At 33.0% G+C, this 17,840-nt stretch overlaps 1 protein-coding gene across 6 annotated transcripts; it reads left to right on the top strand.

The window, feature by feature from the left end:
- The first annotated feature begins 1,030 nt into the window (after nucleotides 1-1,030).
- LOC109811339 (sister chromatid cohesion protein PDS5 homolog A) lies at nucleotides 1,031-16,310 on the top strand. Of its 6 annotated transcripts, none has more exons than XM_029273978.2 (33): nucleotides 1,031-1,291; nucleotides 2,149-2,352; nucleotides 2,506-2,687; nucleotides 3,082-3,208; nucleotides 3,317-3,529; nucleotides 4,127-4,343; nucleotides 4,436-4,581; nucleotides 4,682-4,824; nucleotides 6,364-6,513; nucleotides 6,623-6,671; nucleotides 6,754-6,945; nucleotides 7,695-7,877; nucleotides 8,414-8,568; nucleotides 8,646-8,772; nucleotides 9,028-9,183; nucleotides 9,278-9,334; nucleotides 9,475-9,611; nucleotides 9,716-9,833; nucleotides 10,005-10,139; nucleotides 10,236-10,432; nucleotides 11,364-11,520; nucleotides 11,620-11,763; nucleotides 12,592-12,663; nucleotides 12,749-13,360; nucleotides 13,462-13,569; nucleotides 13,732-13,835; nucleotides 14,188-14,239; nucleotides 14,358-14,444; nucleotides 14,572-14,597; nucleotides 14,874-14,930; nucleotides 15,005-15,159; nucleotides 15,343-15,737; nucleotides 15,817-16,310. In XM_029273978.2, the coding sequence occupies exons 1-33, from the start codon at nucleotides 1,199-1,201 to the stop codon at nucleotides 15,865-15,867; spliced, it is 5,001 nt and encodes a 1,666-aa protein (XP_029129811.1). In that variant the 5' UTR covers nucleotides 1,031-1,198; the 3' UTR covers nucleotides 15,868-16,310. The 6 variants fall into 6 exon arrangements, with proteins under 6 accessions (XP_029129811.1, XP_029129809.1, XP_029129810.1 ...); XM_029273976.2 differs by having other exon boundaries at nucleotides 1,032-1,291; nucleotides 15,334-15,737; XM_029273977.2 differs by having other exon boundaries at nucleotides 1,032-1,291; nucleotides 14,575-14,597; nucleotides 15,334-15,737.
- The last annotated feature ends 1,530 nt before the right edge of the window (nucleotides 16,311-17,840 follow it).

A 17,840-nucleotide genomic window follows, 5' to 3' on the forward strand; every position in this document is an offset into this window, starting at 1 on the left:
GATTAACAAATGAAAGTTTTATTGTGTTTGATAAAATTAATTTGTAAACTAATAAAAAATTTATAAGAGATTCTATTGAATTGAATTAGATAATAAACTAGTGATAAATATTAAAAATAACACGAAAATAAAATTTATAACGATAATAAGAGAATGAAAATAACTTTTAAATTAAAAGAATAAAAAAAGTTTCAAGTAAATTATAAAAAAAAAATAATTTTTTATATTGAAAAAAATTATTTTGATAAAACTAACTCATAAGTTAGTAAGTAAACTTATATATATTTTTTAATATTTTTTGAAACACACTTTCAATTTGTAGACAATGTAACTATATTTCATCTTATTTGATATGAAAATTTGATGTTTGTTAATTTCAATGAAATCTGATTTTGGTGACCATTAATTTTTTTTTTTGTTTTTTTTAGAGGTTGAAATAAAAATTCGTAATAGTTATAAGAATATAAAATAGTTAAGTTTTAAAATATGAATTTATCTTTTCTACTTTTTCTAAAGAATTTTTGAAAAAGCAAATAATAATTATTTTTTTAAAATAAATTATACTACGGAACATGAAAGTTATAACTAAAAAATTATAGCTCAATTGTTTTTGTGTGTATATATATATATATATATTATTTTTTCTAGACCACAAGAATATATATATATTTTTTTTATCGAAAAAATTGTTTTAAATAAAACTCTTCTTTAATAAAAGTGAGTTTGATTTTCATAAATTAAGGAAAAAAAAACTAGCAAAGATGGATTTATAATCGGCTGGCACATGAAAGGGTAGTCGGAAAATATTAAATATCTTAAAGAAAGAGTGACACTTAAAATAAAATAAATATCCCGTACGCGTACGCCGCATGCGTGTAAAATTAAGGTTATTGTATATTTAATAAAAAAGAAAATAAAAAAGGAGGTGAAAAAATATGGGGGGATTTCGGAGTAAAGCCCGGTTCGGTGTTCGAAAATCGCAAGCGAGTGAGTGGAGTAGACACTAGACAGAACAAAACGCAAACATAAACATAAACATAAACATAAACATAAACATAAACATCGGAGCCAAGCCAGAAACAAAAACAAAAACAAAAACAAAACCAAAACCAAAACCCTCTTTTCTTCTCTTTTTCTTTTCTTCGTGAAAGTCCATGAAAGAGCACCGAAACGGCAGCGTCTAATCGAGAGAGGAATTATGGCTCAGAAGCCTCACTTGCAACTCAAGGAGCTGGGATCCAAGCTCGAGACCCTTCCCTCATCCAAAGACGCTCTCGTCAAGCTCTTGAAGGTTTTGCATTTTTCTTCCAATTCCCCAATTCTCCCTTTCAATGCCTCCTCATTTTTTTTCCTTTGCCTTTTCCAATTGAGCAATTTGTTTTCTCTTTTCTGTTGGTTATATCCGTTACTCTCTGTTTGCTTGCTGCTGGGTCGCCTAGGGGAAGAAAAGAGAAAATGAAGTCTCAATTTTCCCTTTAAGCTGATTTGTGTTTTTGGAAAATAGGATTTAGCTCTAACGTCTTCAATTTGGTCGGCTTTGCTTCCGCCAAATTTATTGCACCTTATGCTCTTTGACTCCGAACAACAATGAGTAGGTTTACTATGTTTGAGGTTAGAAAGATTTATGTTGATTTGGAGCATGCTTGGCACGAATCTTTCGAGTTAGGGCAACTTTTGAATGGTTGTGGAGGTGTTTTCAATTTGTGTGCTAACATAGGAAAACCTTTTAAACCGGGCGTTTAATTATCTTGTGCTGTAGTTTATTAATAATAAGCTGCTTATATTCTGGATAAGATACCGAAAATTGCAACATTCATGTCTGTGGTTGAGAATGGAATGGAAAGAGAGAAGTGGAAAATAGGAAGGAAAATTAGGGCCCTTTGTCACATTTACATTTGAGATTGAAGGGCTTCTTTACTTGAGTTGGATTATGAGATAAACTAGAAAGTTTTTTATTCAAAAAAGATGAGAGAACATATATTAGACTGTGATTTGTGAATGTGGGATTGGACACAGGTTCAAACACTACTGTTAAGTTGTTCATATGGATATAGTCTTGAGAAGATAACTGTAAAGCTTCTGGGCTTTTAATTTCGTTAAGTTAAATGCTAATCCTCACATCTCTCAAAATGTTTTTTCCAAATGCAGCAAGCAACCACATGCCTTGCTGAGTTGGACCAGTCACCTTCGACTTCAACATTGGAGTCAATGAAGCCTTTTTTTAATGCAATTGTTAAGCCAGAATTGCTGAAGCACCAGGATAGGGACATCAAGCTTCTAGTTGCAACATGTGTTTGTGAGATAACTCGGATCACTGCACCTGAAGCTCCCTACAGTGATGCAATTCTAAAGGTGCCTTTCATTTACCAAGATTATCTAATTATAGTTCTTCATCTTCATTACTACTTAAAAGTACAATAATTTCCGTTATTTTCAGCCAAAATAAAAGTATGGAACGCAATTTATGATTATCCTTTGTCCTGATCTTCGGTGGACTCCTTGCAGGATATCTTTCAGTTGATTGTGGCCACTTTTAGTGGCCTAAGCGATATCAATGGTCCATCTTTTAGCCGGAGGGTTGTTATATTGGAGACTCTTGCAAAATATAGATCATGTGTTGTGATGTTGGATCTTGAATGTTATGATCTGGTGAATGAAATGTTCCATATTTTCTTTGCGGTTGCCAGGTTTGTTTATCATAAAATTTTTATTGATTTATGAGATGTGTGCGCTAATTTTAAGAGTAATAAATACGAATTTCCTCTTGGAAGCTTTTGCTCTTCACTTCCAAGATTTCAAACTTGATAATTTGCTATATATATATATATTCTGGATCCTTTTTTTCTTTTTGCCTGTCATCAAATAATGAGAAATGGTTTTCAAGTGATGTTTTGCAATATAAATGGTCTCCACATAGTTGGATTAAACTTGATTATTGTTGTTGTTGGAACTTTTAAGTGTTAGATACTGAGGTGAGAATTTAGAAGATACAAATTCACCATTTTCTTGTTTGTCTAATTTTCTATATTTATTCCTCTTTGTATTAATATATGGTGCCTATATATTTTGTTTCATGCTTAGAGATGATCATACTGAAAGTGTTCTGTCATCCATGCAAACTATAATGGTGGTTCTCTTAGAAGAGAGTGAGGATGTCCGTGAGGATCTATTATCTATTCTACTGTCTAAATTAGGTCGTGAAAAAAAAGTAAGTACTAATTTCATTAATTCATTTTCCCGTAAAAGGCATATAGCTGATTCTCTTGCTGATCTAATATTACTCGAGAAACTTGATGATGTTGAATTTTAATTCCAGGGTATTAATATGGCTGCAAGGAGGCTTGCTATGAATGTCATACAGCAATGTGTGGGAAAACTTGAACCCAGCATCAAACAGTTTTTGCTATCATTAATGTCTAACAAGCCGGTGAACAGTCAAGTGGAATACCATGGAGTTATCTATGATCTATATTGCTGTGCTCCTCAGATCCTGTTTGGAGTCCTCCCTTATGTGACTGGAGAGCTACTGGTAATTATTAATTTTATTGTCTTTCCTGACTGATGATAGAGTGATAGATACTAGTTCGGGTAATTGGAATTAACAGGAAAAAGAAAAAAGAATTTTATTGAACATAACACTTCTCTGGATCAGGGAAACCCAAATTACAAAGAAGGAAGTTTATCACAGAAGATTCTGGGGATCCGAGACCAGGTCTCTCCTCCATCCACAACAGGATAACCAACTAACTGCCTCCCGCTACCTTTTTTGTCTCTCTAAATAACAGCCAATTAGTTAACCACTCTAACAGCTTAAAATGGCCACTCCAATTGACAAGCATAGTTATCAATCCCAGATAATGGTGTGGACTGTGGATTAACTGACCCCAAAACTGCTACAGCAGAATGAGCACCATTATGAAATTTATAATGCATATAGAAATGTTCAAATAAAAATTAATCTAAAATTAAATTCATATTCATAATTCATAATTAATTAATTTTGAAAGTCATAATTGGGGTTTGAATGCGCACCTTGATGGCCTATACCTTTTTTCAGCTGTGCCATTTATTTTCTTTATAGTAAAATTTATGTCTAGATTCTCACTTGTAATTTGGAAATTTGTAGACTGACCAGCTGGAAATCCGTTTGAAAACTATGAACTTGGTTGGCGACATAATTTCTCTCCCTGGATCTTCCATCCCTGAAGCATTTCAACCTATATTTTCAGAATTTTTGAAGAGGTTGACCGATAGAGTTGTTGATGTCCGCATGTCTGTCCTTGAGCATGTAAAGAATTGTCTGCTGTTAAATCCTTTCAGAGCTGAAGCTCCTCAAATAATATGTGAGTGCATTAGGCAGATGTTCATTCAGTCAGTCTAAAGTTTCTTTGTTTCCTTGTCCTTTACTTGCTGATTTTAATTGAATCAAACTTAGCTGCCCTTGGTGAGCGATTGCGGGATTTTGATGAAAATGTTCGAAAGCAAGTCGTGGCTGTTATCTGTGATGTGGCATGTCATGCCCTAAATGCTGTTCCACTTGAAACTGTGAAACTTGTTGCGGAACGGCTTCGTGATAAATCTGTATGTATACCTCTAAATTTTTGTCTTTGTTTCTATATCTTAACTGTTTGATAATTTTAACTACAGTATCTCAATTCATCATTTTACTTTGAATTTGCAGCTTCTTGTTAAAAAGTATACTATGGAGAGATTAGCTGAAGTGTATAGAGTTGTTTGTGAGAAGAGCAGTGACACTGTCAATCCTGATGAATACAACTGGATTCCTGGGAAGATCCTTAGATGTTGTTATGACAAAGATTTCCGGTGAAACACTTGTGCTGTATTCTTTATTACCTTCGCCCTTACTTGCATCATGATCATATTATTCTTTAATATATTTTTTTTGTGTTAACAATAAAGTAAGAATGGACCCCTTTTTTCGAAACCTTATTTTAGTAGCCAAGTGAAAACACGTTCAGAAAATTGAGTTGAACTATCTACTAAAAGAAATGACTCATTTGTATTAAGTGAAATAAAATATTTATTCAATCCAACTAATGTTATGTACTGTAAAGTTCAACTCCCCCAGATTCTAGTTGAAAATTGATGAATTTTGCCACTTAAGATGAGTACTGATTAATTATCATACCATGTGCAAATTATATGTTAGCATTAATTTATCAATCCATTTTTTCTATGCAAGCAATTTTTCACCTAGAGAAAGCAGAGGGAATAATTAACATTTTAAATAATGATCCATACACAAATTTCCTTTTTTTTAAGGGTGGGCTGAGTTATGTTTATATATGGTTGAAATATATTTTTTGTCCTTATACATGATTCTCAATTTCAAATTTGTTCCTATATGGTTTTTTGCTTTATATATCTAGTCCCATTCGTACAATTGTTTTCAATTTGTTTTGTTTTTGACAGTATTGTTTTCAATTTGCTCATCACTATATATTGTTATAAAACTGTTTGTTGGCCTTACAATATGATTTTAGGGAACAAATTGAAAATGATTGTCATGTATAGTCTCTGGATTATATAATCTAGTCCTATACATAAAATAATTTTCAATTGGTCTATATACTTCGCAGTTTCTTCATACCAATCTCACAATGTTATAGCAACAACAATGATGGAAAAATATTTAAAATGATTGTACATTATATTTTTAACCATTATATGTCATGCTGGTCATCCTCAGTAATATTTATTAAATGTATTTCCCTCATCCCAAACATGAATTTGAATCTCAAATTCACAAACAAAAAGTATAGTTGATGAAGTATAAAACTCAATTTTTGTCATATTATATTAGTATATATTAGTATGCGTTTAAATTCGATCTACTGTGAGTTTAAAATTGGGAAATCAGTAAAAGAGTATGACCCTTATTTTAGTATTAGTGATTTATGAAAATCAAACTTTTTAATGGTTTGTCTATTTGGATTTGAAAATCTGCGTATGCATAAATTTTATGCAACAGTGAATTAAAAAGAAATCTTTAGTATATATTCTGTGTTTTCTTATTGATTATATATTGGATTTTTGTTGTTTTTTAATGTTCATTAAAAAAATATTATGCCTTTTAAGAAAAGATCTTGTGATTCTGAAAATCCTTGCTACACTAGGTCACAGAATACCTAAGGCCAGTCTAATTTAGTGTTACACAAGGTCAATGTTTTTCATGTTGTAGTTTGTTGCCTTGGGTTTTTTGTTAATTACTCAATAGCTTCACTTTATCCAGTTTCTGCATACTTTTTCAAGTACAAAATTGGTTTTTCTATCTTATTTTTTTTAATAGCATTAGAGGTGTTCTAATCGTTGGTGTTTCTCCTTTCCATTTCTTTTTTGCAGATCTGATATAATTGAATCTGTTCTATGTGGGTCCCTATTTCCTGTAGAATTTTCAATCAGTGATATTGTTAAACATTGGATTGGGATTTTCTCTGGATTTGCTAAAGTGGAGATAAAGGCTCTTGAAAAGATACTGGAGCAGAAACAAAGGTAAGCTCGGTTGATTTCTGTGCTGGGCTGATGGCTTATATACTACTCTGGTGTCTCAACATCAGTGAGCAATAAACGTTCCCTTTTAACTATACCTCTTTGGTAGCAGGCTACAGCAAGAGATGCAGAAGTATATATTGTTGAGGCAGATGAGTCAGGTATTTGACATCAGATATTGGAAAGATGAATTCTTAAAGGAAATTTGATGAGAAAAAGGATTTGATTCTCATTTATATGCAGGATAAAGATATTCCCGAGGTCCAAAAGAAGATTCTTTTCTGTTTTAGAGTAATGTCTCGTTCATTTGCTGACCACATAAAAGCCGAAGAGAGTTTCCAGATTCTGGATCAATTAAAAGATGCTAATATCTGGAAGATTTTGACAAATCTTGTTGATCCAAATACTAGCCTCCATCAAGCCCGTGCCCACCGGGTAAAATAATCAATAGCTGATAGATATGTTATTGGGGGTACTTATTTGTGCAATCATTGCTACAAACTGTATGTGCATCAAACTTTGAAAATACGAGAATTAGATCTTTGGACTTGATGCTCAATTCCTGTGATACATATCACTTGCTTACTTGTCATGAATTTGTGTGATCATAATCTCCTTGAATATGTCTGATTTCAATCCTTTTCCAGCATTGTCATTAATTGCTACTATTGATTGTATTGCTTATAGACTATGCCTTTTGTGTTTATTTTGGCTATGAATCGGATTTGTTATTCATTCACTCTGCCTGTGGGTAGTAGCTATTGTCAACATAGTAATCTAGTGCTAATCTGCATTACATAATGTAAATTCATTTTAATCAAATCTTTAACTGATGTCACAACCAACATAACCGCTCTTCTGGCATCTAGCTAAACTACACTTAAAGATGAACAGTTAAAATGTTTAACGAGCTTCAGAATTTGATGTTGATATATCTGTATATGTATCTTTTGTTCTGAAGCTGCATAAACTCAGTAACATAATTTAAAACAGATATTTACTTTTAGGGGTCTATGATAAGGATCAATGTTACAAGTTTCAACAGTTACAAGATAATCTCATTGTTGTGGTTCTACAAACATTGTCTTATTTATTTATTTATTTATTTGTAGAGAAAGACAGAAGCTGTAGCTTGTAGTTTCTTGTTTACTGATTTTAAAAATTTGTTTATGTTTTGTCTGCAGGATGATTTGCTTAAAATACTTGGAGAAAAACATCGTCTGTACGAATTTCTGAATACCTTCTCCGTAAAGTGCTCATATTTGCTGTTTAACAAGGAGCATGTAAAAACAATTCTTTTGGAAACAGTACCTCAAAAATCTGCAGAAAATGCTCAGTGTGCACAATCTTGCATGAATATATTGGTGGTAAGAACTTGTCATTCGTCTTTGTTTTTTGTACTGCTATTTAATGATTGTCTATGAATTATAAACAAATACTTCACAGCTTTTGCTAATAATGTTTGCAATGCAAGCAAAATTTTATGTTTTTGCCTGATGCTGGTTAATTGGAATTTGCTGGCTGCAGAGCGATTGTGTCTGTTAAGTGCCTACACATTCCACAAGCTTAAGTTGTTAGAAGAATGCCTAGGATTTGTGAAAGCCCTTCAAGCTCATATGGAGAGGCTTTAATACCATGCCATAGAACCAATTAATCCTAATTGTTTAAGCTGATAGAATAGAATGTTTTTTAAGCTGATAGGAGAGGGCCCAAGAATGGTTTTCATTTAGTGTCCTGAGTTACGACACATTGTTTTTTTAGTATCTTTATCCAATAATTTAATGTTATTTAATTCTGCTATGAAGCAGTGGTATCAGGCATGGCTTGAGTCACTATGGACATGAAAATTAAGAATGCTAGAATAATAATTTTTAACTTCTGGGTAACTTGTGATAAATTGCAGATAATTGCTCGTTTCAGTCCATTGCTCCTACGTGGCAGTGAGGAGGAGCTGGTTAATTTACTGAAAGATAATAATGATACAATTAAGGAGGGTGTTCTGAATATTTTAGCAAAGGCTGGTGGTACTATTCGTGAACAGCTTGCAGTCACATCAAGGTGGTACTGTTAAAATTGTTAACCTTTTAAATGCATTTCCTTGTATAGTTTTCTTACTATCTCGGTTTTTCATTCAGTTCTGTGGACCTTATATTAGAGAGACTATGTTTAGAAGGCAGTCGAAGGCATGCAAAGTATGCTGTCCATGCACTGGCTGCAATAACAAAGGATGATGGCCTCAAGTCTCTTTCTGTTCTATACAAGGTTTCATTTAGTAGATTCATTTATTTTAAGCACATGTTTCATTATTCTGATTTTTGTCAGAGAATGAGCCTTGGTGCAACAGTAATATTGCTCTGTTGTGACGTGGACTGGTGGTCTCACGTTCCAATCCTGGAGGCAGCCTCCCTCTGCTTGCAGGGATAAGGCTGCCTACATCTACCCTCTCCAAACCCCATTAGATGGGAGCCTTGTGCATTTTGTTGCCCTTCATTCTGATTCTTGTTACCTTATGTGCAGAAACTTGTAGATACACTGGAACCGGAAGATAAAACACATCTGCCTGCAGTACTTCAGTCTCTGGGGTGTATTGCGCAGATTGCAATGCCTGTCTTTGAAACCAGAGAGAATGAAATTAAAGAATTTATACTAAATAATATTTTGAAAATTGATAGTGTAAGCTTTTCAAGTCCCTTTGAATTGTGTGCTTGTTATGAAATAAGCATGGAAATAATTGATTTTCATCTAAATGTATGCCTTTCTGTTTCAGAAAGAAGATCATGCAAGAGCATCTTGGGATGATAAAAGTGATCTTTGTATGTTGAAGGTTAGTAGGAAGAATATTCAACTCTGTTTAAGATACTTTAGGTTGTTGAGATTTGTTAGTTAAGAAAATGCTTGCAAGTTGGCTTCTTTTTTGACATGTTCTCTCTGTGCCTACCCCCCTCCCCCATTTTGTTTCTACAGATATATGGCATTAAAACATTTGTAAAGAGCTACTTGCCAGTCAAAGATGCTCATGTTCGTCCGAATATTGACAGTCTTCTGGATATCCTTAGGAATGTTTTATCATATGGTGAAATATCAAAGGATATAAAATCAAAGTATATCAGCTTCAGAGTTATATTTTATTAATTAATTTGAAATTTAAAATTTAAAATTGGACTGTGGGTTTAAATACCATGTACTCATTCATGCTTACTTGCAGTTCAGTTGATAAGGCCCATTTGAAGCTTGCTTCTGCAAAGGCAGTTCTTCATTTGTCAAGACTTTGGGATCAAAAGATAGCTGTTGATCTTTTCTACTTAACTTTAAGGGTGTCTGAGGTAGGCTGTGTCTTTTGTTTACTTAATTTCTTCTTGAGCATATATTGGTTTTTCATTGTATTATTATCGAGATAAAAACTATATTCATATTTAAAAGGAGGAATTAATTTGTTAAAATTTTCATTTAAATGTGGGAATAATTGCTTCTCATGGTTTTCTTGAGTTTTGTAGATTTCTTTCCCTCAAGCTAAGAAGATTTTCTTAAGCAAAATTCACCAATATATCAAAGATCGCATTTTGGATGCCAAATATTCTTGTGCTTTCTTATTCAACATATTTGGATCTAAGCCAGAGGTGTTTGCGGAGGTAAGTTGTTGATTCATTGTCTTGTTTGCAATTGTAAATTTTCTTTGCTTAACATCATTTTTGTGTTTCTGTGATGACCCCTTTCGGTTAATGCAGGATAAACAGAACCTGGCTGACATTATTCAATTGCTCCACCAGTCGAAGGCACGCCAACTTTCTGTGCAATCAGATGCAAATTCCTCAGCCACTTACCCTGAATACATTCTTCCATACCTAGTTCATGCACTTGCTCACAATTCATGTCCCAATGTTGATGAGTGCAAGGATGTTGGAGCATATGATGATATTTATCGGTACCATCCTACCCACATAAGACACTAGATGCATTATATGGATACATAGTGTGTGAAAAGAGATGCTAGAATCTTCTCTGCAAAGCAGTCTTCTTTCGAGTTCATTTGGAATTGAGTAGTTGTTCTAGCTCATTTTTGGTGTTTAGTTAATGGTCTTTTTGGGAGGGTGTCTCTGATAGATCTACAGAGAGATGGGCATGCTGTGTTGCACATGTTTTCTTGATCGTTGTTTTTTTTTTCTTTCTATGATGTCTTTTGTTCTAGAGCTTTAGTTATCCTGTTTCTTCTCTTAATAAATTCTTTCGTTATAAAAAAAAGGGATGAAATGATTCAAAAGAGAGACCTGGAAAAGAAGGGATGGAGGAGCTTTAGTTAACTTTTGGTAATTCATAAATGTTAGCGTTATGTTTAATGATTTTATGACATTAATGTATGAAATGCTAATATTTGAATCTCTACTGTTTAAATTAGAAATATATTAAGAATGCTACATGCTTATTAAATTGAGGCCTTCTAAAAAGTTTGCCTTTATGCATATACTTAACTGCACTGTATTATTTCACATACTTTGGTAAGCTTGTAAGAATCACAGTGTCAGGTGCTACAGGTTTAAAATCTGCATTGTTCTTGTATGTGCAATTAAGTCTTTTTGCTTTTAAGGGTCTCCTTGTTAACTTGTTGTAGATATAACTTGTCTGAACATTTTCTTAAAGTTTCCTCACTTTTTCTTATATTGTTTTGGTTTGATACCTACATGTGTCTGTTTTACCAATTTGTTGTACTTCTCAAATACATGTTATTGATGCTGATTTGAAATATGAATGAGGATTGCTACCAGTACAATGCCTATGCCTACACATTTATCAAACCTCAAAATGTAAAAGGTTAGAAATAAATACTCCTAAATTTATATTTTGTTCTGAATTTTCAGGCGGTTGCACTTGATACTGTCAATGCTACTGCAAAGAGATGAAGATGTCAAGTCAGAAGTGATTACTGACAAAGAGAAGGAAGTTATATCTAATATCACTTCTATCTTTATGAGTATCAAGCATTCTGAAGATATGGTTGACACATCAAAATCAAAGGTTGAAATTAAATTATTTTTGTCCCTGATATCTTAAAAATTGCGAAAGTCAAAGTGATAAGTGACTGAAATCTTACATCTGTTATCAATGAATGTCCAGAATTCTCATGCAATATGTGACCTTGGTTTAGCAATAACCAAACACTTAGTGCAGAAGGATGTTGATTTGCAAGGATTGTCCCGTTTGGTTTCTCTACCTTCAATGTTATACAAAGCATCTGAGAATGAAGGAGATGGCACTGTGGTATGCTCCTTATTTTTGGTCAAATTTTGTAGTTACTTCCATATGCACTAAGCCCTTTCCAATTGAGACTGTTTCATAACAGCTAAGTTGCTTGCAGCCTATTAACTTAATATACTAATTTTATATTTTGTTAAATCATTTGAAATTTATGAACCATAAGTTGTAGACTTGATACTTTGACTCAACATATGGTATTTGATTAATTAAATTTGCATGAGGCTTGGGTGATTTTGTTACAGTAAAAACATTTCCTACCAATTAAGCATCTTATTGGCTTGATGGATGTGATTAGGGTGGTTTAATGTAGGCTCTTTTACCGAACAGGCAATGAAGTTGGATTTGTACAGAGTTTAATGATATTACCTCTGTTAGGAAGGCAGAAATTGAAAAGAAGGAATGAACAGTTTTATTAACTAGATAATCTCTCCTCCAAAGGTTTCCCCTTATTCACCAGAGCCACTGCTCTATTCCCACATAGGTTTACTAATCTGAACCCTCCCACCCCTTTCTCCCACTTCACGCTAGTATCCTCCTATTTATAGATATGATGGGCCTGAGCCATGATATCGCTCTAATTAACCAACCACTCTAAACCCTAAATGCTAACTAATAATAACTACTCTATCTCCCTTTATTCTATATATCCTAACAACCTCCCTACAATAAAAAAATCTAGATTACTCTGAGTAACCTAAAGCAAATCTCAGTTAATGAAGTCATCTTTTTCTTGAATCAGTTAACAGTATTATTATTTTTAACTTTTATTTAGATCTTGGATTACTTTTAATTAAAAATAGTGCTTATTAATGCCTCTGAAATAATTGACAGGTAACTGAAGTGAAGAGCTGGTTGGCTGATGAAAGTGTCTTGCCTCACTTTGAATCTCTTGAACTAGAAATGGTATGTTCAATGCAGTGGGAAAGTGACGTGTAAACATTGGTTGTTTTTTTAAATCTTGAGCTATATAACTTTTTTCTTATGTCAGGTTCCGTTCCAATCAGCCAAGGATGAAGCTTTAAAGGATGATGAAAATGAAGGAAATGAAATACCTCTGCAAAAGATGTTAAAGCACATAAAATCTCAGGGAACCAGTGGCAAAAAGGTGAAACGGAAGAAGTTTGTGCCAACTGAAACAAAAAAGACTGAAAATGGTTTTGACGTCTTAAATATAGTCAAACAAGTTAACTTGGATAACTTGGGGACATCTGTTAATTTTGAGCCAAGTAATGGTCATGAACATTCCTTGAGTAAGAAAGCACTGAAGGATCCAGAGTCTGCAACGGGTAAAAAGAGAAAACCTGGAGAAACAACACCTGTTCCAGTGCCTAAACGCAGGCGGTCTTCCCCTGCTCACGGGAAATTGAGATTATCAACTAGTATATCAAAGGCTTCTCGAAGAGCTTCTGGAGATGTCTCCCCTCAATCCAAATTACTGCTGGATGAAGTTAACCCTGATGCAGATAGCAAAACCCTGCAGAGAAATTTGGACAAAGGCAGTGAGAAAGATTTGTTATTATCCTCGTTAAAGCAAAAAGTTAAGGGTTCTGACAGTTACTATAATGACGAGTCGAACAAACCTGATGAGCAAGGCATGATGGTACAAATTACAATCTTACTGTCAACTGTATTTATGTTAATGCAGGATATAATAGATCAATGTTGTAGATTTCTGCTTATTATTTTTTGCCTCCATTGCAGAGTCCTGATAGTATAAAACTAAGTGATAAGACTGTAAGTAACAATTACAAGTCTTCCACAGGGTCCACTAAAAAGGGGAAAAGAAAAAGTATTGCAGGATTGGCCAAGGTAAGCTCTATTTACTAGCCTTCTTAGTGAATGTTTAAGCGGTTTATGTCTTGATATGTTAGTAGAATCTGTCATGTGTGGATCTTTTATGCTTCCCCCCAACCCCCTTTTCCTACCCACCTTGTCTAAAATGTGTTCATACAAATCATGTGGATAACATAGTTTGATTTGATTGACCATGTGCGGTGCACAACAAAGGAAGGTGAAATTGATACTGAAGATCTAATTGGTTGCAGAATCAAAGTTTGGTGGCCTATGGATAAAAAGTAAGTGCTAATGATAAATTTTATAGGGATTAGTTGCTGAAGCAAAGTAAATTAGTTTTGGGCTTTTGGCCATTATTATGGAGCACGTGAAAAGAATTTAATTTAAACCTTTTTGAGCATATTTTTGAAGATGAGTTCCATAGTTCCATTGCAAATTCAGCTGCTCTTTTTGCATGCTGTTCTTATATTTCTTGGTTTTTCATGCTGCATCTGTTAGCATTAGTTTATGTTACAGTCTATCTTGCTCTTTGTCTGTCATGCTTCTGTATGCCTTCTAAATTTATTATTAATTCTTTTGCTTTCACAAAATTTCTAATTAAATTTCTCATGTTGGTGTTTTGATGTTCTGTAGATTTTATGGAGGCACCATTAAATCCTATGACCCTTTGAAAGGGAAGCATGTGGTAAGCTGAATTATGCTGAACTTGCACTTAGAATTTGGAACTATGTTTTTCTTCCTGCTATCTATTATGTTTTGCTTACAATCCTGAAACAATTTTACTGTGTCATGTCATGTGGAAGATATTATATGATGATGGAGACGTAGAAATACTCCGATTGGAAAAGGAACGTTGGGAGCTTATTGACAAGGGCCGCAAATCTATTAAGGTTTCTGGTTTTCCTTCACTGCTCTTCCTTACTCTGAAGTATTTTTACGTTATCTATTTCCAATAAAATAATAGTTACCATTAAAATCTGAATATCTGATGCATTTCTTTTTTAAATTTCTTTCCAGAAGATAAAATTCTCTTCACTTGAAGCGTAAGTATCCCCTTGACATATATGTTTTTTATTTTAGTTGTACCAGAATGATAATATATTTTCCTATATATATATATATATATATATATATATATATAGTAAGAAAATGGTTACAACATTTAGAAAACAAAAAAGTTGAGTTGAATACATGTTGTATGCTTTAGCGGAATTGTTGAATTGTCTATATACTAGCTTATTAAAATGAGCTTGTACCCCATCGAGTGGGTGGTCTCCATTTTATGTACTGATTTTCTTGACTACTTTCATGCTTTGTAGTGCTGGGCAAAAGCATAAAGGTTCTAGTGGCTCAGCAAATAAAAGGACAAAAAAAATGTGAGTGAAAGAGTCTGGGACCCCTATTGCACATCTGTGATTTTGCTTTATGTTCTATTTAATATAATTTGTAGAATTTTGCCTTCTAGAATCAATGGTAAACAATCTCCCAGCAAACCTATAAAACGTGCATCAAAAAATAATTTCCATCAAGAGGATGCCAAAGAGACCTCAGAGACATCAAATCCTGAAGAGACCACGACCTTTAAAGCTGATGCAATGTACTCGGGTAATATATTTAAAAAGACATGACATGGTTGAATTTTAAATTTGCTAATTTGGTTTGGAAACAAATATTATACCTATAATATTTTTTGCTTCAATTAATTGCTCATTTTGTGTTAGGACTTGGGCTTCATTTTTGTTTCCTCTTGTTTTTTTTTAAACAATTTTTCTTTTCAAGGTGATTCAGAGGAGGAATTTACTGGAGGGTTCAGTGAGATCATGACAAAGGAGAAGAAGTCTAACAAAAGTATGAAATCAGTCTCCAGAGGGAAGAGGCTAAAGAAAGAGAAGAACTTTCTATATACAGAAGAATCAGATGAAGAGAAGCAGGATTATAGTGAGAGACTTTCTGAAGATAGAGCGAGTGTCCCACAAGGTAGTTCAGAAGAGAGAGAAGTGGATGAAACAAGTGGAGCTTTGAGGAAAAATATTAATGGAGAAGAAGAATCAGATTCTGAAGGGCATCGAGATAACAGCGATGCTGTCAGTAGTCCTATAGAAATGGAGAAATTACATGTAGAGCCATCAAAAACTCCTGATGATAATGACACAATAGCTGAGATTTCTGATGATGTGCCTCTGGTAAATAACTAAGCCGTTGCAACACACTTGTTTTTTAAGTATTTGTTTGAAGCTCATAATTTGAGATTGATTGATGCAGTGTAAATGGAAGCGTAGGACGGGGAAGAAAAGCTCAGGGAAACAATACTGAGCTGTTAAGCTGTTATTTGTCTGTCAAGATTGCAGCGGAGTGGATGCTGTGGTACAAGTACAGGTGTCAGCGTGAATGATGACTGCCAAATTGAAAATCTTTAGTTATTAACATACTAATAAATATGCTTAGCATGTCTTGTAGCCACCATGTAGAAAGTATAAAATAACAGCAGTCATCCCCATGTTTATAAGGATAAAAAATGTAGACACTTGTGGTTTTTTTAGGACTATGTTCCTGCTAAATGACCTTTTATTAGTTCAGGAGATAGGTTTAGCATATGATTTGTGTAGGTGTCGTTCATCCCTCCAACACAATTGATATACTTGACTCGGGAAATCAACAATGTGTACAGATATACGTGGGGATAATTGCATATGTATCTTTAGGACTTCAGCATATTTGTACTTCACCGGATACAATTGAAAAACCTGACTTTACCATCCTGTGCTTAATTTATATTAAATCAGTTACACCGAAAACGGTTTAGAGTGCAAAATGTTTGATAAATCACCCAAAATTCATGTTTTTACGCAAGTTTTATTATCCAGAGTCTAGAAAGAAGAGAATTGAGTAAAAACCCCAAGATAAGATAATTTTGGTTTTTGTCCGTTTGAGGAATCACTTGAGATTTTAGGTGGAGACTGAATTCCACATTTTTCCAACGTGATGAAACACATTCTTCACGTGTTAGGCTTTCACCATCTGAGGTTGGTTCATATATGTTCGCCGACTTAAAATAGAAGTTACAAATATTTGCGATCATGCACCTTCATTTTATAGGTATAAAATATTTTTAAGCTAGAGACTTAAAATAGAAGTTACAAATATTTGATGCTTGAAATAATGTAAGAATGGTGTACGGTATAATCACCCATGTTTCCACCGTTAAATAGTCGAGAGCTAGATCCGACTAAGAATGAGGGCTAATTTTTTGTTTTTTTTCTTCTTCTTGTTTTTGATCTCTTAAGAATTTTAAAAAGGTTATTTAATTCATATCATGATAGTAATGAGAATTTGAATATAGGATACTATTAAATAAGGACGTTTTAGTCCAAATACAATACTTCAATATTTCCATCCATTAATCCTTAATACATAAATATCAATAGATATTAACTAGTCATGTGATAAAGAGTTAAAGTAATATGTACAATGTTATAAATTCAAATATTATTTTCATCAATGTAATTTTAACAGAAGGCTTAAATATTTAGTCTTTTAAGTTTAGGATAAATTTTTTTTCTCTCTCAAATTTAAAATTATTATTTTTATTCTTTATAATTTTTAAAAATCTTGTTTTAATTTCTCAATTCACTAATAATATATTTGAAATTGACAAATTGAAATAGATATGCAATATCAGTTGGTTTAATGTGATATTTTCACTAATAAAGATACTAATAGGTAAATTTTATGCGTCAATATTTTACAGATTTCATGATAAAATTTGAGTATAAAGAAATTTTTTTTTTTTGAAATTATAATGACTAAAAATAATGATTTTAAATTTGAGAGACTTAAATCAAAATTACCTTATATTTAAAGGATTAAAAACATATTTAAATCTTAATAGAATAAAAAATATCAATAAATATTAGAAGGTAGTAACAAATAAACAACCTCTTTACCCCTTCAAGTTATAGGTCTAGTTGTACTTTTTACACTATTAAATTAAACATTTTGCTTCCTGATTTAGATGTGCTTAAGACATAGGAAGTAAGATGCCTAAATGAGTTTGTACAATAATAATATTTTTTTTGTTGGCATGATTCTCGTTTGCAATTTCTGCGTCATGTTTTGGTGTAGTATACCAACATAGCAAATCTTATAAAGAAGGGTGGCCGTTTACTTTTTGATTCTTCATTCACACATTTCTACGGCGGCTGTGTAGTACTGTACTTTTCGTTCACACCCGAATCATGTATTGGTGGGTGAAATTATATATATACAAAACCAAAATTGCAAACAGT

The sequence above is a fragment of the Cajanus cajan genome, chromosome 5 (assembly GCF_000230855.2).
Source record: "Cajanus cajan strain Asha chromosome 5, NIPB_CcT2T_4, whole genome shotgun sequence".
NCBI classification, from domain to species: Eukaryota; Viridiplantae; Streptophyta; class Magnoliopsida; order Fabales; family Fabaceae; genus Cajanus; species Cajanus cajan.

What these genes read in the sequence shown, in the direction of transcription:
- LOC109811339 (XM_029273976.2), top strand. Translation starts at nt 1,199, where the DNA reads ATGGCTCAGAAGCCTCACTTGCAACTCAAGGAGCTGGGATCCAAGCTC. An exon ending in ATGTGACTGGAGAGCTACTG is followed by an intron (nt 3,530 to 4,126) that starts GTAATTATTAAT and finishes GGAAATTTGTAG; the next exon opens with ACTGACCAGCTGGAAATCCG. An exon ending in CTTTGAAAGGGAAGCATGTG is followed by an intron (nt 14,240 to 14,357) that starts GTAAGCTGAATT and finishes GTCATGTGGAAG; the next exon opens with ATATTATATGATGATGGAGA.